This window comes from Cheilinus undulatus, linkage group 15, assembly GCF_018320785.1.
Source record: "Cheilinus undulatus linkage group 15, ASM1832078v1, whole genome shotgun sequence".
Taxonomy (NCBI): domain Eukaryota; kingdom Metazoa; phylum Chordata; class Actinopteri; order Labriformes; family Labridae; genus Cheilinus; species Cheilinus undulatus.
In genome coordinates this window covers 46,631,540-46,654,899 of record NC_054879.1, presented here as the reverse complement: position 1 = coordinate 46,654,899, position 23,360 = coordinate 46,631,540, and the positions used below count along the sequence as shown (strand labels likewise).

At 39.6% G+C, this 23,360-nt stretch overlaps 2 protein-coding genes across 2 annotated transcripts; one reads left to right on the top strand and one right to left on the bottom strand.

Annotated features, from left to right (window-relative positions):
- Window positions 1-189: 189 nt before the first annotated feature.
- Window positions 190-14,202, bottom strand: ehhadh (enoyl-CoA, hydratase/3-hydroxyacyl CoA dehydrogenase). The gene is made up of 7 exons (XM_041806316.1): window positions 13,983-14,202; window positions 10,829-10,932; window positions 10,545-10,714; window positions 10,219-10,330; window positions 9,542-9,646; window positions 1,900-2,241; window positions 190-1,516 (listed from the first exon to the last, which is right to left on the bottom strand). Exons 1-7 carry the CDS (start codon window positions 14,054-14,056, stop codon window positions 264-266), a joined length of 2,160 nt encoding a protein of 719 aa, XP_041662250.1. The 5' UTR covers window positions 14,057-14,202; the 3' UTR covers window positions 190-263.
- Window positions 14,203-15,909: 1,707 nt separating this feature from the next.
- On the top strand, window positions 15,910-23,156 carry tmem41aa (transmembrane protein 41aa). The gene is made up of 5 exons (XM_041806320.1): window positions 15,910-16,160; window positions 16,590-16,740; window positions 18,759-18,920; window positions 21,528-21,666; window positions 21,857-23,156. Exons 1-5 carry the CDS (start codon window positions 15,985-15,987, stop codon window positions 22,075-22,077), a joined length of 849 nt encoding a protein of 282 aa, XP_041662254.1. The 5' UTR covers window positions 15,910-15,984; the 3' UTR covers window positions 22,078-23,156.
- Window positions 23,157-23,360: the final 204 nt, after the last annotated feature.

The following is a 23,360-nucleotide window of genomic DNA, read 5'->3' as shown; positions in this document are numbered from 1 at the left end:
TCAATAGATGCCAAGTTTAATTAAAATCTCTGATACAGAGTGGACACCTCATTTATAAGCTTCACAGAGATCCAAATACATCGCAGCTTAGTTGTACTGTACTGTATTAAATTGTATTTATGGCTGTTATATAACACATTATGGCTCATTATCAGAAACAAGATTAATGTTATTCATTTAAAAGTGCAATTAAAGTGCAGATCACTGAGTATTTATTTGGTTAATGATTGTAGTAAAGGAATTAAGCAGTTAAAGCTGAGAATTTAAAGCTGGCTTCGAACGTTCTTGATGACTTCTCTCCACTTGTTGATGGGCGGGCTGCCATTAGCCACCAGCCTCCTGAGCAGGCCACAGGGCTGCAGGGAGGGCACGTCGGGGTTGGCCTGTGCGTAGTGCTCCAGCCTCTCCAGGACTATCTGCAGCCCCACCATGTTGGCGTAGAACATGGGTCCTCCCCGGTGCCTTGGCCAGCCGTAACCGAACACATAGATGACATCGATGTCTTCCGGTCCTGCTGCAATGCCGTCCTCCAGAATGCGGAAGCCCTCGTTGATCATGGCGTAAAGGCAGCGCTCCAAAACTTCCTGGTTGCTAATGCGGCGCGTCACCAGGCCATGGCGGGCTCGGTACTCCTCCAGGAAGCGGTGCACCCAGGGGTCAGGTTTGGCATCTCGACTGCCAGGTTTGTCGTACTGGTACCATCCTCGACCGGCTTTTTGGCCAAACCTTCCCTGCTCACACATGAGGTCTCCCAGGGGGCTGTACCTGACACCTTGTCGGATTCTGGCTGATTTCCCTGACCCCCCACCGGGGAGCACCAACCCTTCTTCCTTCCTCACTTTCCAGCCCACGTCGAGCCCTGAGAGGTCGGACACCTTGAACGCACCCATTGCAAATCCGAACTCTTCTAATGCTTGATCTATCAGCTCAGGCGTGGCTCCTTCCTCCAACAGGAAGTATGCTTGGTCACGGTACAGCTTAAGCATGCGGTTTCCCACAAAACCCCTGCAGTTTCCTACTGCCACACTGACTTTGCCCATTTTCTTCCCAAGCTGCATGGCGACAGCGACAGCTTCAGGAGAGGACCGTGGGCCGTAGACCACCTCCAGGAGCTTCATGACATGAGCCGGCGCAAAGAAGTGCATTCCAACTACCAGCTCAGGTTGGTGAGTTTGGGATGCCAGCTCATCCACATCGAGAGCAGAAGTGTTGGTACAGAGGAGAGTGCCTGGTTTGCAAATAGCAGACAGCTGCTGGAAGACTTTCTTTTTCAAGGCCATGTCCTCAAACACAGCCTCAATGACCAAGTCGACATCTGCGATGGCCTGGAGGTTCCGGCTGTATGTGATCTTATCGTGTGCAGGAACTTCCCCTCTTCTCTTTGCCCCTCGCTCCAACATGCCCGATACTGCCTGCTTTGCTTCCACAAACTGCTTCTCCTGGGTCTCTACAGCGACTACAGACAAGCCAGTCTGTGCCAGGGCCACTGTTATGCCTCTTCCCATGGTGCCAAGACCTTAGATACAGAAAAATTACCTCAGCATTTATTCAAATAATACTGACAAACCCAGAAACATTACAGTGCATACATGTATAAATCACACAGAATTCTTTTTGTGTGTGTGCACAAAGCTAGACTGCACATTTTTATCCTGGCAGCAAAAAGTTTTTTTTCCAAAGCCTGCAAATTTAATGGCCAAGCTGCTGAGCCTCACATATCCAGATTGTCATACATCCAATCCTCCCTGCAGGAGAGAGCAAGTTCATGCATTTACACCCAGCTGAACTGTAAATGAGGGCCTAGTTTCTGCAGGTTTTATGGCAATGCCACACAGATAGTTTAATGAGCAAACTAACTTTTTCACTGAAAAATAAAAACTTAAACCCTTAAGGTCTTACCGATGACAGCTGCTTTATGTACAGGCCTGCCCTTGCTCGTATCCCAGCGGGCTCCACTGGGCATGCTCCACCTGCCGACCACTCTCTGAGCGAAGAAGCAGTACTGCAGAGCGCGGGCCTGGCCCGAGGTGAAGAGCGTGGCCATCAGCTCTTTCTCACGCTCCAGGCCCCGAGCGTATGGCAGGGTGGCAGCAGCTCGAACTGCCTGCACACATGCAATGGGTGCCATGGCTCCACGAGCTGTCTTCCTCACTCTCAGCATCACATCTTCAAAGAGAGCGTTCACATCCGGTACGGGGGCGCACTGCAAATTGCTTATACGACGAGAATCCAGAGGCTGACCTGAAACAGGAGAAAATCACTCAGGGTGAGAACCTTTTTACATGCAGTTCTCAGACTTTTGCAACCAGTTCAAAGTTTAAGGCAGGGGTGTCAAACTCAAGGCCCGGGGGCCAAATCTGGCCCGTGGTAAGGTTATTTCCGGCCCACAAGATCATAGCATGTTTTTATTTTAACTGGCCCACCAGTAATTTTACATTTTAAATCATATTTTGACTTTTTCAATTCATAATTTTTACTTTTTATCTTATATTTTGGCCCTTTAGACTCATGATTTTGAATTTAATCTCAGATTTTTCACCTTGAAACTTGTTATTTTGGATTTAATCTGATATTTTGATCTTTTAAGCTCATCACTTTAAAATTTAATCAGATTTTTTATCTTTTAAGATCATGATTTTAAAAGTTTCTCATATTTTGATCTTTTAAACTCATGATTTAAAATTTTTATCTCATACTTTGATCTGTTAAACTCACAATTTTAAATCTATCTCATATTTTGATGTTTTAGGCTCATGATTTTAAATTTCATCTCGTATTTTGATCTTTAAACTTGTGATTTTAAATTTTATCCCATATTTTGATCTTTTAAGCTCATGATTTTAAAACTTTATCTCATACTTTGATCTTTTAAGCTTGCTGTTTTAAATTTTATCTCATATTTTGATCTTTTAAACTCATGATTTTAAATTTTATCATATTTTGATCGTTTTAAATTTTATCTCATATTTTGATCTTTTTAGCTCATGATTTTAAATTTTATCTCATACTTTGACCTTTTAAACTCATGATTTTGACTTTCTATCTCATATTTGCTTTCAAAAACATTATTTGACTTTTAATTTCATGTTATGATTCTTTGAACTAATAAATTTGACTTTTATCTCAGATTTTGAGCTTAAACCTTTCATTTTGACTTTATCAACAGTGCTAAGTTTTTTCCCCCATAATTCATTGCTGGTGAAACTTAGGGTGACAGTTTCTGATTAAATGTGACCCTGTTAGGCCCTCAGGTTAGACCTAAATTCAGAATCTGGTCCCTGGTGTGGCTGACTTTGACACTCCTGGTTTAAGGTAAGTCAAGCATTTGCTCTGGGATGACATTTCTGCAAATTTATGCCTGTATAATTTTATTTCCCCAACTAAGCGCCTCATAGTTGCCACTTGTGCCCTTTTCCCACTTCCTCCAGTTTGCCAGCCTGCATTCAGCCTGTGCATAATTGGCGACTCGATCACAGATGCTGCAGAAGCCTCTAAGAGCAGAGTGATTTAACAGACCATTTCCAAGATAATTGGAGGGACTCTGCTGGTGCACTGTTACAGTTCACCTTGAATAACTCTGATCTGAAGCTGAATGAAAAGCAACAATTTGGTGCAGGTAGAGGAGGTGGTTTCCAACTCTGGGAGCAAATGGAAATGAATTTTTATGACTCGCAGGCCTCGGAGCGATGCTACAATAGCAGAGCAGTTTTTCCAGGTGAAACTACGTGAGAAGATTTAAACTTTGCAGCATAAACTTTGTGCTCTGGGATTTAGTCCCAGAAACAGTGAGATGAGAAGGAGGCCACTTTGTTAAAACCTTGTTAGCAGCATTGTTAAAAGCATCTTAATTCCTATTCCTGTCTCATCTGGCATGATTACATGAAAGAGTAGTCTGAATCCTTCACAGCTTCACTGAATTACTCTCAGCCGTGGGTTTGGGCCAGAAACTGGGTCACCATGGCACGGCTTAAAGGGACGGCAGCCACATCTGATCTGTGATCTCCACTTAAGCAATAATTCTATCTGATATCATTAATTAAGAAAGCATCAACCAATACAAACCACAGAAGAAGAATGACTGGTGAAGTCCATTTGAGGTCACTTAAATGTACATTCTGTCCTCACTGAAATGTTAATGAGATGCTGTGTGGCTCTGCAATGTGATTTCAATGTACTTTAGCAGAGCATTATTGCAGTGGTTAATCTGTAAATGGTTGAGCTGTGTCGATGGATTTGTTGTGCAGCAAGTGGAAAGCCTGGTCGTCCTCTGACAGATGTAGCGGGCAGATGTCGCAACTACTGGGGTAAAAAAGTTAATCTCGTCACCAGCAGAGACTCCAATCCATGCATGTGTGGGGTTTGTGTTACTGCATGAGCCAACATGTACATCAGTGTATGCATTCTGCAAAAACATACACCAAAGACCAATTCTTACATCCCTGTGGTGCAGTGATACTCAACATGTGGCTCTTTCTGTGATGATTTGAGCTCTTTTATGTCTCAATTTGAAATATTATTCCCCCAGATAACCTTAAAAAAGGGAAATTTTGACCTCAGAAATTATCTATTGCAAGTCACATTAATCAGTTTGTTTCACACACTTTAACAGGTGACTTTAATTGCTAACCTTAATTTCTTTGTCTGTATATTTCTATTGCCCTTATTTTCTATTTTTGTCATTTTTTCAATTACGCCTACCTCTTTGTCCATTTTAGTCAATTCTACACTCATTTTTTGGCCTGTTTTTTTTTGTTTGTTTGTTTTTGTTTTTTTGACCATTTTTGCCACCTGTAATTCATTTTTTGGTAACTTCTCACCCATTTCTGCTTCTTTTCCCCCTCCCCATTTTTCCCTTTTTCCCTTTTTTGCCATTTTATGTCTTCTTTGCCCCATTTTCAGCCTTTTTGCTCCTTTTTTGTTCATATTTGCCACTTTATCACCAGTTTTAACCTATTTCATCTTGCTTTTTGCAATTTTTTCTTTTTTTTGCCATTTTTTGCCACTTTTCGCCCATATAAGTTATATTGCCATTAAATGCCAATCTTTTCCCCATTTTTCCCAGTCTTTTCTCCTTTTTTTGCTGACTCTTTGCCCATTTTAGTCACTTATACACTTATTTTTAGCCCTGCTTTGTATTTGTTTGTTTTTTCCTTACCATTTTTCCCACCTGTAATTCATTTTTTGGTAACTTCTCACCCATTTTTGCTTCTTTCCCCTCCCCATTTTTCTCTTGTTACCCATTTTTTGCCATTTTATTTCTACTTTGCCCTATTTTCACCCATTTTTGCCACTGTTTGCTCATTTTTGACCGTTTTTGCCACCATTTATGTATTTTTAAAGCCACTTCAACCCTTTTATTCCATTTTTAATCATTTTTCACTGCTTTATGCCTGCTTTTGCCACTTCTTTTTGCCACTTTTTGTCCATTTTTGCCAATTTTTCACCAGTTTTAACCTATTTTATCTTGCTTTTTGCAATTTTATCTGGGTTTTTTTTTTTTTTTTGCCATTTTTCGCCCTAAGCTATATTGCCATTAAATGCCATCTTTTTCCCCATTTTTTCCACTCTTTACTCCTTTTTCCCATTTTCCCTACCACTTTGCCCATTTTAGACATACACTCATTTTTTACCCAGTTTTTTTGTTTGTTTGTTTGTTTTTACCATTTTTGCCACTTGTAATACAATTTTTGGTAACTTCTCACCCATTTTTACAGCTTTTCTGTCTCCATTTTTCCATTCCTACTCATTTTTTGCCATTTCATATCTACTTTGCTCCATTTTCACCTGTTTTTGCCCCTTTTTTGTCCATTTATGCCACTTTTATCCCATATTTGCCACTTTATCACCAGTTTTAACCTATTTTATCTTGCTTTTTACAATTTTTTCCAACTGTTTTCGCCCCTTTTTGCTGATTTTTGACCATTTTTGGCACCATTAACGTATTTTTAAAGCCACCTTAACCTTTTTTGCCACTTGTCACCACTGACATTGTGGCTCTTGCAAAGGCATTTTTTAAACAATCTGGCTCTTTGGTTGTGCAGGGTTGACTAACACTGCTGCAGTGTTTTTATTTTTGCATCCTCTTGTTAGATGTAAATTCCTCTTCACTTGTTGCCGGGCCGGTTCTGCACCCAGCATGGTTAACGTTCACACTTGGTTTGTAAATTTAGATGCATGTTCTCTATCCCCTGCTAATCAGCTTGAGACTTGAGTACTCGTCAAAACCTCCACAGATTTCTCCTCCAATCTCCCATCTTGTATGCTTCTCTGTCTGACTCATGCTGAAACTCAGCTTTACTAACAACACTCACTTTCTCACCCACTCAAAGTCATCTTGGCAGAGATGTGTGAAAAAAAACATTTGTGAAAAGCCAAAGACTGCAATCATCTTTTGATAGTAAAATGTAGTTGTACATGCAGTCCTTGAAGCTGAATGTTTACATTTTCTACAGACTCGGCGTGTTTGTTTGCCAGAGGCACAAAATCAGGTACAAGCTAGCAGGTTCCACAAAAAAAACTACCTTAATTTAGTAAAAATGAGCCGTCACTGTCAAGTAAGCTGGAGACAAACCATGGAAGTTGGCATCCCTGAAGCATGTCACTCTCTTCCTACATAAAAGTCATCCAGTCGTGTTCATTTCATGCAAAGAAATCAAATTTTCTTCCAAAACAAGCTGGAAAAAAAAAACAGTTTTCCCTCCTATAATCCACACAAACAGGCAGAGAAGTTTGACAGCGCTCCTACATCTATATGTGACAAAAGAAGCAAAAGCAAGACGATGGTAAGCTTTACACTTTTCTACAAAAAACAATGATTAATATTTAGATCAATGTTACTCAACCCTGCTCAACCAAAAAGCCAAATTATCAAAAAAAAAAAAAAAAAAAACAAAAAAAAAACCTTGACAAGAGCCACAATGTAAGTGGTGGAAAGTGGCAAAAAAGGGTTAAAGTGGCTTCAAATATACGTTAATGGTGGCAAAAATAATCAAAAATCAGCAAAAATGGGCAAAAATGGGGAAAGGAAGTCATAAAATGGCAAAAAATGGGTAAAAGGGAAAAAATGGGGAGGGAAAAGAGGCAAAATGGGTGAGAAGTTACCAAAAATTGAATTACAAGTGGCAAAAATGGTAAAAACAAGGAAAACAACAACAACAAAACAGTGCAAAAAATGAGTGTGTAAGTGACTAAAATGAGCAGAGGTAGGGAAAAATGGGAAAAAAGGAGAAAAGAGAGGAAAAAATGGGGAAAAGATTGGCATTTAATGGCAATACAGCTTATAAGGGCAAAAAGTGGCAAAAAAATGGCCAAAAAAATTGCAAAAAGCAAGATAAAATAGGTTAAAACTGGTTAAAAAGTGGCAAAAATTGACAAAAATGGCAAAAAGACTTGGCAAAGGCAGACATAAAGCAGTGAAAATTAATTAAAAGTGGAAAAAATTTGAAAAAAAAGGCAAAAATTGCAAATAAGGGCAATAGAAATATACAGACAAAGAAATTAAGGTTGGTGACTAAAGCCTACTGTATAAATATGTGAAACAAACTGGTTAATGTGACTTGCAGCAGATAATTTCTGAGGTCAGAGTTTCTCTTCTTTAAGGTTATCTGAGGGAATAATATTTCAAATTGAGACATAAAAGAGCTCAAATCATCACAAAAGACCCACACGTTGAGTATCACTGGTTTAGATGCAGACATGCAGAGCCGTGAAAAAGTATTTGCCCCCTTTCTGATTCCTGATATTTTTGTATATTTATCACACATTAAATGTTTCGGATCATCAAACTGATTTTTATATCTCAAAAATAACCCAAGTAAATAGAAAATTCAGTTTCTAAATGATGATTGTATTTATTGATGGAAATAAAAATCTGAATCTATCCGGCCCTATATGAAAAAGTGATTGCCGCCCATGTTAAATTATGAGTTAACTGTGATTAACCACAGTTCTTGGAAAGCTGAGTTCAGTTTCACTGCCCACACCCAGGCCTGATTACCGCCAGGTTTGTTGAATAAAGAAATCCCTGAAATAGAAGCTGTCAGACAAAGTGAAGTAGGCTACAAGATCTCAGAAAGAAACGCATCATGCCACCATCCAAAGAAATTCAAGAACACATGAGAAACAAAGTGATTGAAATCTATCAGTCTGAAAAAGGTTACAAAGACATTTCCAAGGCTTTGGGACTCCAGAGAACCACGGTCAGAGCCATTATCCACAAATGGAGAAAACTGGGGACAGTGGTGAATCTTTCCAGGAGTGGTCGGCCAACCAGAATGACTCCAAGAGCGCAACCATGGCTCATCCAGGAGGTCACAAAAGAACCCAGAACCACATCCAAAGACCTGCAGGCCTCATTGGCCTCAGTTAAGGTCAGAGTTCATGACTCAACCATCAGAAAGACACTGGGCAACAATGGCATCATGGGAGAGTTCCAAGGCCAAAACCACTGCTGACCAAAAAGAACACAAAGGCTCGTCTCATACTTGCTAAGAAACATCCTGATGATCCCCAAGACTTTCAGGGAAATATTCTGTGGACTGATGAGACAAAACACTCAACACTTTCTGGAAGGTGTGCAGCCAGTTACATCTGGAGTAAAAATAACACAGCATTTAATAAAAACATCATGCCAACAGTCAAACATGGTGGTGGCAGTGTGATGGTCTGGGGCTGCTTTGCTGGACCAGGACCTGGACCACTTGCTGTGATTAATGGAACCATGAATTCTGCTGTCTACCAGAAAATCCTGAAGGTGAACATCAAGCCATCAGTTCATGACCTCAAGCTCAAGCGCTCTTGGGTTATGCAGCAGGACAACGACCCAAAACACACCAGCAAGTCCACCTCTGAATGGCTCAAAATAATCCTACATCAATCGCCATGGCGATTTTAGCCATGATTGCCCAGCCCTAAAATTTACATACAGTATATGGGCTGTTTTACCATTTTTATTAACTAAACTACCACCCAAAATGTTCCTTTTTCTGCTAATCTTTAATTTTCCCGACTACAGCAAAAAAAAAAATGCAGCATGTTAGCAGAACGTCATGTTAGCCTGCTAGTGATGTCAGTCAGCATTTACAGTAAAGCTTGTCTGAATGGGTGACCCTGACACAGATGAGAGGTCAGGCCTCTGCAAGGATGTGGCACACTTCAGCTTTTCATTCAGCGAGTAGATGACTCAGATTCACGTGCAAAGGGAAATCCTCATCTTGAAATGACCAGCGAGGGGCCCAATATTAATATTCCAGGAAAGTTTGTCCCTTTTCGCCCTCCTGAATAATACAGCAAAAGCGGTGAAGACATCAGAGCACATCTGACAGAGCCATGAAACATTCATAGCTTTAGTGCTGGAGGATCTGCTCACCGTGTTCTCGGCTTCCTTTGACTTCCTACATGTCGGCACTTCTTCATGTTGGACTTGCCCAAAATAACTGCTGTACCAGGACTCTCTCTCTCCCTTTCATGAAGCTAATTTAAGCTGGGGAAGTGTGAGTGATATTGTACACCAGTGGGTGCCTTGTGTTTTATTTTCTCTCACCTGCAACACTCTGGGCAAACTTCACAGCTGCGTCCACAGCATTGTGATCGACCACTTGATCCACGATTCCAAGTTGCAGAGCTTCAGCAGCAGTGATATGGCGGCCTGAGAGGGACATACAGGTCCAGACAGGTTTAAATGCGACATTTGTAATGGTTAGATGAGGAAAGACAAGCCAGAGAAGCTGGCCAAGTGGCAAAAAAACACAAAATATAACTGCCAAATACAATTAAATATTAACAATTTAAAAAACAAAAAAAGAAGATGAAATATTCAGTTTGCCTTCATTCATTTAATGAACTTTTAACGGAGCAGTAAATCAAAGATGATGCTATTCTAGCAGTGATTAAAGAGCACATGCTGCCCCCTGGTGGTCACTGGAGTGAACTACAAATCTCTGCATCAGCAGCTGTGGTCAGGGTTCATGTAAAACAGCTCTGCCAAGGCTATTTAAATAATTGATTTTCATCACTATGATATGCAGGGACATCTGCATGTTGTGTTATTTTCCAGCCACAGCAAAAACACAACAAAATGAGGGTAAAAATAAAAAACAAAAGACTACCAGCTGCTTGGTGTTTTTATACATTATTGGTACTTTAATTTATCAGATATGGTAAATATAACTCTATTACCATTCCTGTTATCAGCAGGCAAGGTTAATGTGTCTTTGTTACCTGTGGTGATGAGGTTTAAGGCAGCCGGGACACCGATGAGCCTTGGCAGACGTTGGCTTCCTGCTGCAGCTGGCAGCAAACCCAGAGTCACCTCTGGAAGGCCGACTTTGGCCTGACAGGACATAAAGTCACACATTTTGATGAATGGTTGATGCTGCACAGGTGAGGTCTGCATGCAATTCACAGAAGCATCCTCCACTAGCAGATAAATAGACAAAGTATTGATCTTGCAAAAATGAAAACAGTCCAAGCAGCTTATTAGCAGTTGAATGAACTGTAACATGCATGCAGACACAGTCAGCAAGAGATCTGAAGCATGCACTAACTTTGGAGTGTGCGATGCGATAATGACAGCCAAGCGCGAGCTCCAGGCCTCCGCCGAAAGCGCCCCCCTCTATGGCGGCCACCACCGGCTTATTTGAAGCCTCAAGGCTGTGGATCATTGGTATCAGATGAGGCCCTTTCATGTCGGTCCCAAACTCCCTGATGTCCGCCCCTGATTAAAACAGTATAAAATGACTGGTGCTACGGAGGTGAAATGACAAGCTCAGGGTTCTAACTCTGTAGTGAAGTCAAAGGAATAGAACAGGAAGTAGAAACACATCCTCACCCCCGCAGAACATCCCATTCTGGCCACAGATGACGACAGACTTCACTGCCGGGTCACTGAGTGCTTTCTTGACCGAGTCAACGATGCCATGCCTCGTCACAGCACTGAGAAAGGAATAAAATGTTTTCACACAAAGCTGGATTTCAGGGGTTCAGATGGTCTAGGGCAGTGTTACTCAACCCTGCACAACCAGAGAGCCAAATTGTTAAAAAATGCCTTCGCAAGAGCCACAATGTAAGTGGTGAAAAGTGGCAAAAAAAAGGGTTAAAGTGGCTTTAATAAGACATTATTGGTGGTAAAAAAAAATGGTCAAGAATCAGCAAAAAGGGGCAAAAATGGGGCATAGTAGACGTAAAATGGCAAAAAAGTATAAAAAGGGCAAAAATGGGGAGGGAAGAGTTGCAAAAATGGGTGACAAATACAAAAATTAAATTAAATGTAGCAAAAATGGTAAAACAACAACAACAAAACAGGGCAAAAAATTATTGTTTAAGTGACTAAAATGGGCAAAGAGGTAGGAAAAATGGGGAAAAGGAGAAAAGAATGGAAAAAATGGGGAAAAGATTGGCATTTAATGACAATACAGCTTATATGGGCAAAAAGTGGCAAAATATAGTACTAAAAAATTTGAAAAAAGCAACATAAAATAGGTTACAACTGGTGAAAAAGTGGCAAACATGGGATAAAAGGGGCAAAAAAATGAGGCTTTTTACCGCATGTCTCTCCCCAACTCTTGTCCCTGTTTCCAACTCTATCCACTATCCTCCTCTATCAAATAAAGACCAGAATGCCCAAAATAAACTTTAAAAAAAGTGTAAAAATATTGACAAAAAATGGCAAAAGAAATGTCAAAAGCAGATATAAAGCAGAGAAAATGGATTAAAGTAGAAAAAAATTTAAAATGGCAAAAATTTAAAATAGCTATTATTATTATTATTATTATTAAATAAGGGCAGTGGAAATATACAGACAAAAAAATTAAGGTTGGCAATCAAAGTCACCTGTTTAAGTGTGTGAAACAAACTGATTAATGTGACTTGCAATAGATAATTTCTGAGGTCAAAGTTTCCCTTTTTAAAACTTTTCTGGGGGAATAATATTTCAAACTGAGACATAAAAGAGCCACAGATCATCACAAAAGAGCCACATGTGGCTCCAGAGCAGCGTTGAGCACCACTGGTCTAGTGGTTAGGTCTGACTCATGCGTGCAGACGGTCTGGGTTCAAGCCTGGGCTGTGGCTCTTTCACTGCATGTCATTCCCTCTCTCTCATCCCTGTTTAAGCTCTTTCCAACGTCTTATCTCTCTATAAAGGCAAAATGCTGGATTTCAGATATTTCTGAATTTTTGTTAGTTTATCTTATCAATTATCACCTGATGCATTTAGCTGATTATCAGAATCTACATTTTATTTTACTGATAATACCTAAAATAAATTCATTAAAAAGTGAGCTTCTTTGGCGCCAAAATATCAATGCATCCCCTAATTTATAAATATTATCACTAGCCATGAAAAAGTGCAAATCTGCCTCCACAACGTTCCCCACTAGTTCAACATTTCTTAAATATGTGAGCTTATAAAATGCAAATTGTCAAACTGGCGGTAGCGAAGTAAGTATTTTATGATAATATTTTATATCAATATTTAATTGCTATTATTTTTATTCATATTGCAAATGCAATATGAACTGCTGTTTTGAAGCGAATGACCATGGTTCATATTTATGTCATTTATTCTTTTTTACCCTTTTCAATCAAAGAGAAAGCCGCTTAGAATTTCATTGTGCTTGTGTATAATGATGTAAAGCTCATTCATTCATTCTCATTCAATCATTAAAAACATCTGATAATATTGATCTGAAACAAAACAAAAAAATGTGCAAAAATCCAGAGAATAGGGTTTTACAAGCTTTTCTAAATAAACAGATGCTTTAATGTGTAGAGGATAAAATCTCTGCTGCAAAAAATGTATCAAACTGTTTTGTTTGGACTCATATTTCCAGTTTAAGAATTATTGCTCCTTCTGTAAAATACAACTGTTTGTGAATGTGATATTTCAGAGATGTTTTGAGGGACTTTATCAGACGCTGCAGAATGGTCCACTCTGACTCAAGGATGCACTGTTCAGCTCAAGGTCACTTTGACCTCAAAACTTGTGAGCATTATATTTCAAGAATGCACGGAGAAATTTCAGCCAGATTTGGCAGAAACTTACACTTGAATGTTGGGGCTGTCTGGTTAGATGTTTGGAGGTCAAGGTTATTTAGATAGACACTTCACTGATCCTGAAGGAAATTCAAGATTTCATGATTGGGCATTGGGCAATCACACTTCTACAAAAAAGAAGTCTTGACCCAGCACTGTACTCTGGCAAGTCTATAACTCAGCCATGGTTCCAGTTTTACTGTAGATTCTCACTGTGATTTCTAGAGCATGGTTAAATCCAGATTAATTATTACCCTATGCTAACTTTCTAGCCTTCTGTGAAATATTTAATCACTTCTCTTATATAACTTTAAAAGCTTTAGAGCAGGGTTTTTTTGTGGGTGACAACACCAAAGGTTGAAGTGCAGCACTGAAACTTTACTTTTATCAGCAAATCTACTTTAACTTTAAATGTAAGGATGTTCATTTTTGCAGCTTGATATTTAGATTATCATAATATTGGCATTTCAGGTTACTACTACCATATTCTACCAGGTCATGCAATGGTTTGTCTTTTAAACCTCATAATGAAAATAATAATAATAATAATAATAATAATTTTTAAAGTATCTCTCCTTGTATTGTTAATAAACATCAGAGCTCTCCTAGCTGGACCTAGGTCATGTCCTCAGGTCACTCTTAAAAACACCTGTAACAGTGAGGACTGGGTCAAAGGGAATCAGAGAGCTGTGCCAAGTGTGATCAGGGCAGTAGAAATCATTGATCTGGTTTTATGTCAGCAGTAAACACACAGTGTATTACTTCAACAGGGTTTGAGCCTCCACCTGACCTGAAAGAAACTCGGAATCTGATTAAAATCATCAAAATGAAGGAAAATCACATGAAACCCTCAACAACAGGGATCTGCAGGGAATCCTCTGCATGCACCATAAGGAAAAACAACTTTGCATATGGGAGACTGTGCAGAATCGGTTGGATCTTAAACTCACCTGAGCGCGTTGACAGGAGGATTCTTGAGCGTGATCAAGCCCACGGTGCCGGAAACACGAGAATATTGAGCCATGGATTCTTTAAATCAACTACTACAGGATTTAGCACTGCTTTAGCTGCTCGGAAACGCAAACTGGACTTTGAAACTCCAGTCTGGAGTCTGTATACTCCTTTACTGCACGGCTTTCTTTGGCTGATGTTTACCGTTGGCAGTTATGGCAACCACTCCAAGAGTCACCGCCCCCTACTGGCCTGGAGGACTGTTTTTAATGCTTTATTCAGGGCAGCCACTATTTTCCCTACCTTTTCCATTTTTGACACTTCTTTTTGCCACTTTCCCCCCATTTTTACCCTTTTTCACATTTTTTCCCCCTTTTTGCCCATTTAAGCTACGTTTTGCCGTTAAGTACCCTTTTTTCATTTTTTTCCCCATTTTGACCCTTCTTATATAATCTTTTTGCCACTTTTGTTCCATTTTTGCCCCTTTTAACCATTTTTCACCATTTTTTGCTCATTTAAGCTACATTTTGGCATTAAATACCACTTGCTTCCTATGTTGTTGCCCTATTTGGCCACTCTTGACTGCTTTTCACCAATTTTAGTCACTTTTCTCTCATTTTTTTGCCAAGTTTTGCCCATTTAAGCTACCTTGGCCATTAAGTTCTCTTTTGTCCATTTTCCCCATTTTTGACACTTCTTTATGACACTTGTTGCCACTTTTGTCCCATTTTTGCCCTTTTTCACCATTTTTTCACCATTTTTCGCTCATATGAGCTGTCTTTTGCCACTTATTACCACTTGTTTCCTCTCTTTTGCCCATTTTTGCAACTTCTTTTGGCGACTTTTATCTCTTTTGACCCCTTTTCACCATTTTTTGCCCATTAAAGCTACCATTGCCATTAAAAATCACTATTTTCCCTACCTTTTTCCAATTCTTGCCACTTTTTTTTTGCCACTTTTCCCCAATTTTACCCTTTTTCACAATTTTTTGCCACGTTTTGCCCATTTAAGTTCCCTATTTTCCATTTTCGACACTTCTTTTTGCCAATTTTTTTCCACTTTCATCCCATTTTTGCCCCTCTTCACCATTTTTTCACCACTTTTCGCCCATATAAGCAATCTTTTGCCACTAAATACCACTTGTTTCTTCTCTGTAGCCCATTTTTGCAACTTCTTTTAGTGACTTTTATCCTTTTGGCCCCCTTTTTTTTTTTTTTACCATTTTTTGCTCATTAAAGCTACTTTTGCCATTAAAAACAACAATTTTCCCTACTTTTTCCCATTTTGCCACCCTTTTTCACAATTTTTTGCCACGTTTTGCCCATTTAAGCTACCTTGGCCATTAAGTTCTCTTTTGTCCATTTTCCCCATTTTTGACACTTCTTTTTGACACTTGTTGCCACTTTTGTCCCATTTTTGCCCCTTTTCACCATTTTTTCACAATTTTTGCTCATATAAGCTACCTTTTGCCATTTAATACCACTTGTTTCCTCTTTTTTGCCCATTTTTGCAATTTCTTGTAGCCACGTTTATCCCTTCTTGACCTCTTTTCACCGTTTTTAGCTCATTTAGGCTACCTTTTGCCATTAAATACCACTTGCTTCCTATTTTGTTGCCCTATTTTGCCACTCTTGACTGCTTTTTGCCCATTTTAGTCTCTTTTATCTAATTTTTTTGCCACTTTTGGACCCCCCCCCCAAAAGTCTGTGACTCTTGCGAAGGTATTTTTCAACAGTTTGGCTCTTTGGTTGAGCAGGGTTGAGTAACACTGCTCTACGGGATGAGGATAGTGCAGATATCATCTTTTGTAAGAGTTATGTTCATCAATGATTACAGTAGGGGGAAATAAGCGCCACCACTAGAGGGCAGCAGAGTAGCACTGACTCTGCCAGCTGCTTTGACTCTCAGAGGAGAAGAAGAGACGGAAGCAGCGGTTGGCCATTGTTTCTCTCCCTGACAACAAGGAGGTAAATCCTTGAACAGGCTATTAAAGTGAGGAACATGCGCTCACTTATCGGACTTATCGCTGTCGTTGTTGCGGCCACCTTCTACCTGTATTCGCTGTCCTTGTACCTTCCCGCGGGACCACGACGACGTCCTGATCCAGCTGCTGAGACCCAACATGTGGACCTGGAGGAGTCCGAGCAGCCCGCTGACAGCTCCGAGGAGCTCAGCAGGTCACCGCACAATAACACAAGACTCGTTTTTAACAGGGATACATCTCTAAACGGCATTTTAAAGGTTTTAAAATGGGTGCTACTGTAATATCCGTGTCAGGAATGTAGGCTAATGCTAGCATCCTCCATCCCCTGCAGATAAAAACAGATAACCAGGATGATAAGGAGTTTTCTGACGTGGTAACGTGATAAGCTAACTGTACAGAGCGTCACAGCGTTACGTTTGCATCAGAGTTGGTAGATTATTTTCCTTGTATCAAACTAGTTTCAGAATGATTAGGTACTGCTAATCTCCTTCATTGATTCAGCATGCTAGCTGTAATTTGGTTAATGAGCTTGTAGCATTTAGCAGTCATTGTAAACTTCACTACAGTAATACCAACCCTGTGCATCTGTGACTATGTCCTGATATCCCTATTGCTCTCCTAGGTTGAAGTTTCCTTCAGACTTGGAGGATCTGAGATCTCTGGCTGAGTTGCTGCAGTTTTACAAGACTGAGCACACTGGTTATGTCCTACTGCTCTTCTGTAGTGCATATCTCTACAAGCAGTCCTTCGCCATCCCTGGATCCTCATTCCTGGTAAGATAAGGATGACTCAAAGGCAACAGAAAGCTCCAGCAACACTGGTAGTTCAGAGAACACCTTTATCAGGATCATCCCAGATGAAGGCTATGAGCTGAAACGTGTCGGTCTAATAAAGATGTTCTCTGAACCACGAGTGTTGCTGGAGCTTTCTGTTGCCTTTATTCATCCTCCGTGCACCTTGGCGGTTGGTGAAGTTGTGTCAGAGTGCTCTAGAACAGTGTTACTCAACCCTGCTCCTCCAAAGAGCCAAATTGTCCAAAAATACCTATGCAAGAGCCACAGTGTAAGAGGTGAAAAGTGGCAAAAACTGATTAAAGTGGCAATAAAAATAAGTACAAGCTGGGAAATTATGGTCAAACAGCGGCAAAAAAATGGCAACAAGGGGTGAAAAGTGTAAAAACACGGAGAAAAAGTGGCAGAATAGGGCAGTAAGTGGCAAAAATGGGTGAGAAGTTATCAAAAAAATGAGTTACAGGTGACAAAATTGGCCAAAAACGTGGCAAAAAATGAGTGTAAAAGTGACTAAAATGGTTAAAAATGTGGGGAAAATGGTCATAAAGCAGCAAATCATGGCAAGAATGCTTAAAACAGCGGCTTTAAATGGCAAAATGTGGCAACAAATGAGTGTAAAAGTGACTGAAATGGGTAAAAATGTGGGAAAAATGGTCAAAAAGCAGCAAATCATGGCAAGAATGCTTTAAACAGTGGCTTTAAATGGCAAAACTTTAATGGGTAAAAAGTGGCAAAAAATTTCAAATAGCAAAAAGGATAAAAGAGGCAAAAAACTGGTGGCCAAATATGATAGAGGTAGTAAAAATGAGTAAAAAGAGATAGCAAAAGTGTGCTTAAAGTAGTAAAAATGGATTAAAAGAAGCAAAAGATTGAAAAAACAGCAAAAAATTGCAAATAAGGCAATGGAAATGTACAGACATAAAAAATAAAGGTTGAAAATTAAAGCCAACTGTATTAATATGGGGATTCAAACTGTCAACGATGTGACTTGCAATGGATAATTTCTGAGGTGATAGTTTCCTTCTATGAAGGTTTTCTGGGGGAATAATATTTCAATTTAAGACATAAAAGAGCCACATGTGGCTTTAGAGCCACGCGTTGAGTATCACTGCTCTCGAAGATAAGAAAAACGTCAAATTTTCATTAAGAAGATGCAGATCTTTGAAATTGTTTATTTAACTTTAATGGTCAGTGTTTGTTTAGCAACAGTTTTCTGAGACAATGTTCACTTTGCTGATCTTGAAGATGTAAAGAACACGAGTTTGGGTTTATGTGCATTTAGAACAAGTTGCAGCTGACAAAGCTGGACTAAATCAAAAGCAAGAAGAAGATTTGTAAAAGCTTTTGCAAGCCCAGGTGCACAGCAAAAGATAACGGTATCATCGGCATAGAATTGAAAAGAAGCATTTGAAATATTCAGTCCACTGAAATAGATATAAATAATAAATAAGTGTGGTCCCAAGAATGTACCTTGAGGTACCCCTCGTGCATTTGTAATACCTCTGATGTTAAACCAGGTATCACTTCGTGTTCTGGGTTGAAACAGGCTGACAATGGGGCATGTAGGTTTAGACTTTCCTGGAACGTCTGATTGGTTTATCTGACAGCTAAATCTGCTATAAGGGGAACATGACTTGGAACTGGACCTTGATGTGTTGAGTCTCTTCTTCCAAAGCCACACTGCAGAGGATAAAAATACACAGCCAGCTCAAGCAACAAAGGAATGTCAGACTTACCTTCGTGTGTCAGCTGTGCTGGACTTCTGTGACAGCTTTTCTTTCCTAACATGAGAGCTCAGTCTGAAGGAGTGAGCGTGCAGCACTGAGAAGACGCCACACGCCACATGCTGGTTAAAGTGACTAACACACCAAGTGTCGTACACTTAGCGCTTCTCTCAGATCATAAGAGATAGAGTAGATCTGTGTCAGTGCTTGGACACATACTGTACAGTGATGATGTCTGCTAACACAAGCCTTGTCCAATTTGTGTTTTGTGTGCAGAATATTCTGGCAGGAGCTATATTTGGACCATATCAAGGACTGCTGCTTGCCTGTTTGCTCACCACTGTGGGCTCCACCATGTGCTACCTCCTGTCCCAGGCTTTTGGAAAACAATACATCATGAACCTCTTCCCTGATAAAGTGTCCATGCTGCAGAAGAAGGTACATATGACCCTGACCTGACACCGTAGTCACAACTACTAAATAACAAATGATGAGACTTTAAACCAGGGGTGTCAAACTCAATCACAGCAGGGGACCAAATCTGAATTTAGGTCCAACCTGGGGGCCTAAGGGTCAAGATTTAACTGAAAACTGTCAACCATGTTTTCACAGGTAATGAATTTTGGGGGAAATTAAACGGTGATTATAAAGGATTTTAAGATATCTAAAAAAAAAAAAAGTCAAAATGATTAAATATCACAGCGTCAATAAATCTGAGATAAAAAGTCAACTTTATAAGTCCTAAAGGTCAAATACAAAGTTAAAAGTCAAAATAATTTTTTTAAAAGGCAAATATACAAAATAGAGAGTTAAAATCATGAGTTTAAAGGTCAAGATATGAGATAAAATACAAAATCAAGAGTTTCAAAAGTCCAAATAGAAGATAAAATTCAAAATTGTGACTCTAAAAGCTTAAAATCTAAGATAAAATTCTCGATCAGAAGTTTAAAAATTGAAAATATGGGATTAAAAGTCAAAGTTAGGAGTTTAAAAGGTCAAAATATGATTTAAAATGAAAACTTGTGAATCTAAAAGGTCACAGTATGAGAGAAAAAGTGAAAATTATGAATTTAAAAGGTCAAAATATGAAATAAAAAGTCAAAATCCTAAGTTTCAGTTAGAATCTTGGGATGCAGAAAGGAAAATATGAAATGAAAACACAAATTAATTTCTTTCCCTCATTCCTGACTATTTCTACTCTCTACTTTTTCAGATTTTTATAACTTAACAAGTTTTTTTTTGTTTGTTTGTTTGTTTTTTTTAATCTTCAAGGTTAAATTTACATTTTTATGCTGGAGAAAATCTGCAGACCTCAGCAGCAAAATTCAAATTCAACTTTATTTTTATAGCACATTTCATACAGGTGTAAACTCAATGTGCTTTACGGAAGATTAAAAAAAAACAGAAAAGCAGTCAAACCCCCCACCCCCACCCACCTACCACACACACACATACACACACACACACCTACACACACATATATGTACAGTGCAAGTTGTGTACTCCTTAGAGTACACAGGCTAAATGCTAATATATTGTACTTTATCTAACAGTCAAAGGCATAAGAGAAAAGCAGTGTTTTCAAACCACTCTTAAAAGAACTTAAAGAGTCTACCAACCTCAGGTCAACTGGCAGCTTTTTCCACAGAACAGCACCATAGTGGCTAAATGCACCTTCACCTGATTTACATTTAACTTTAGGCACATTTAGAAGGAACATACCTGAAGATCTGAGCGACCTGGTTGGGTGATAGTGAGTGAGCATGTCAGATATGTACTGGGGTGCCATACCATTCAGTGATTTATAAACAAGAAGAAGCACTTTAAAATCAATTCTATATAGGACGGGAAGCCAGTGAAGATTTTTCAGAATGGGTGTGATGTGTTCTATTTTCTTTGCTCCTGTTAGAATGCAGGCTGCAGTGTTTTGGATGAGTTGGAGTTGATTTATTGTCTTTTTTGGAAGTCCAGCATAGAGAGTGTTACAGTAATCTAATCTGTTGGATATGAATGCATGGACCAGTTTTTCTGAATCAGACTGAGACATGAATGACCAAAGTTTGGAAATGTTTTTTAAATGGTAGGAGGCTGTTTTGGTGATAGGTTGTAGCAGCAGACCAATTCTAATAAAGATATGATCTGGTGGGCCTGGTAAAACTGCACCGCAGGCCACATTTGGCCCCCGGGCCTTGAGTTTGACACCCGTGGTTTAGTGTGACAGAAATGTAGTTGCAGTGCATTCTGATTTCATAGCATGCACCTTTTTGTAGACTAGAAGGTTGGTCTAGTTTAGCCAGAATCTTAACTAGTCAGAAGAAACTAGGACTGGGCAATTAATCGAAAATTAGATTAAATCTCAATATGGCGTGCTGCAATTTTTAAAATCGCAAAAGGTGCAATATTTCTTTGACCTGAAATTTGTGTTAAATTACCAGTTTTAAACTTATTTTTTGCAGCAGCGATGTTATGCATGACATGTCTTGCAATCATTCAAGTGCCATTTTTTTTTTGAATAGTCAAAAAATCGTACCTTCTTAATTTTTCTGCTTTTTTCTTATTAAATATGAGAATGACAAAAACCTTCAATGCAGCAATTCATATCCAGTTGGCAAAATGAGTCAAAATAATCAGAATGCGATATTTTTAAAGAATTGTTCAGCCCTTGTTTAGGAATAAAGAAAGTTAAGGAATAGTCATGTATCAAATTGCAGTTGAAATATTGCAATTAGATTACTTTCCAAAATCATTCAGCCCTGTAAGGAACTGCACCCTAACCTTTTGCTAGCTTAGACAAATTTTCCACTCACTGGGTTGTTATATTTCAAAACCCAGAGCTTTAATAACACATGCCATTGCTTTGTGTAAATACAGTTGAAATGCAGAGAACCACATTTAAAATAGCATTTAAGATCTAAATGGATCTGCTGTATATAGAAGACTTCTGTCATCTTCCTGTTGAAAGGCTTTTTTGCATGTTTAAGTAGGGGCCTCTGTTGTTTGCTGGAACATTGCAGAGCATTTTCTACCAGCTCTCTGTCTCTGCAGGTGAAGGACAACAAGGACTGTTTGTTCTTCTTTCTGCTCTTCCTGAGATTCTTCCCCATGTCTCCCAACTGGTTTCTGAACATGTCTGCCCCGATCATCGACATCCCCATCACCTTCTTCTTCTGCTCAGTCTTCATCGGTAAGCAAACAAACACCGCCGTGACTGACGGCATGTCAGAACTGTCAGATGATGATGAGCGACACACTCGCTGTGACCTGTACAGGAACTCTGTATTAAAACAAGAAGGAACATTTAAACTCTGTTGTTTCCTGTCCATTTTCACGTATATTCCTCTCTACACTGACTAATGCTTCTCTCTGTTTTTAAGGCCTCCTGCCGTACAACTTCATCTGCGTGCAGACCGGCGTCATGCTATCTGAGGTGTCCTCCCTGGATGACTTGTTCTCCTGGGAGCGGCTCCTGCAGCTGCTGGCCATCGCCTGCATGGCTCTGCTGCCCGGGGCCCTCATCCGACGCTTCAGTCAAAAGAGGCTCAAACTGGACGTCCAGATGCAGAACGGGCTCATCGAGGACAAGAAAGTCAAGTGATCAAATCTTTGGAGTTAATCTGTTCCATTTGATTCTGACTGGACTGAATGTATTTAAAGAGAAGACTTGGTGCACTCTTCTTTTATGTGAGTGCTTCACTTTTGTGAGGTAAAGAGGGATTGCAGAGAGATTTGAAGCCAAGTATTGTGTGTTACCAAACATCGGTGTTAGTATGCTGCTGCTCCTGTGGGCTCAGCCTGCACAGTGATTGTTTAAAGGTGTCTGAATGTAGAGCATCATGGGGACAAAGGGAGGATTTAAAGGTAGTGGTACTTTTTCAGTGTTAAAGCTCTTGGTTTAAGTGCCTGTTGTGCAGTGACAGATTCTGTTTCTAAATTCTACCTCTGTGATGGATTTGCTGATGTTAATGTGAACATGCTAAAGCTGTGGTCACACTACAGGATATTTTTTTTTGCAAGATTTTACCCATGATTCCCACTTGGGCAAAGTCTACACCAGTCTGCACTAGTCGGGGACGTCAGCATGGCTAGTTGGCACAAAAATCTGTTAGTGCGTGACAGGAACACACCCAAAGACCTCAGCCGCAGTCATTCAAACGTGTGAATCTGGACACAGTCGGTAGCGTGAACTGATTATGGACCCACCTGCAAACGGCCAACAGCCGGAGGGTTGGACACAGGAAGTAGCGTTGGTCAGTTGGTTTGATGAACCCTGTAGTCCAGGGGTGTCCATACTTTTCCATTGGGGGCCAGATACAGAAATATATAAGGATGGTGGGGCCACTTTTATAGATCTCACTTTGATATTAAAGTTAGTAAAACCAGTCTAATGTGGTTAAGATATGCTTAGTGATTGGGTGTGGATAAACGGCTAGTTAATGGCTAACAAGGCAAATGGCCAGTCATTTTAAGGGTTCTGGGGAGGCCAATCAGATTTCAGGGGGCCCTGGTCAGCTCTGGCTATTACCTGCTGTAATCCATTAAGGCATTCTAAATCAAGATATCTTTGTTTTTGTGGTTGCCAATAGGGATGCACGATATTGCCAATATTCAATATGCTGATATTTTAAAACTCATTTTGGCCGATACGATATTTAATTACATTTTTTCCACTGTAAAAAAACACCAATTCCATCCTGTACTACAGATATTTTTTTTTAAATATTGGTAGTCTGGTTTTTTTTAGAAACTGACAAAACATTTGATTTTTATCAGAAATGAAGGATATATCTTCTTTTTTTCCCAATATACAGCCGTACACTGATGAAAAATTTACAGTAATGTCTTTGGGTTACAGGTGCATTACATGCTACATGTATTTTT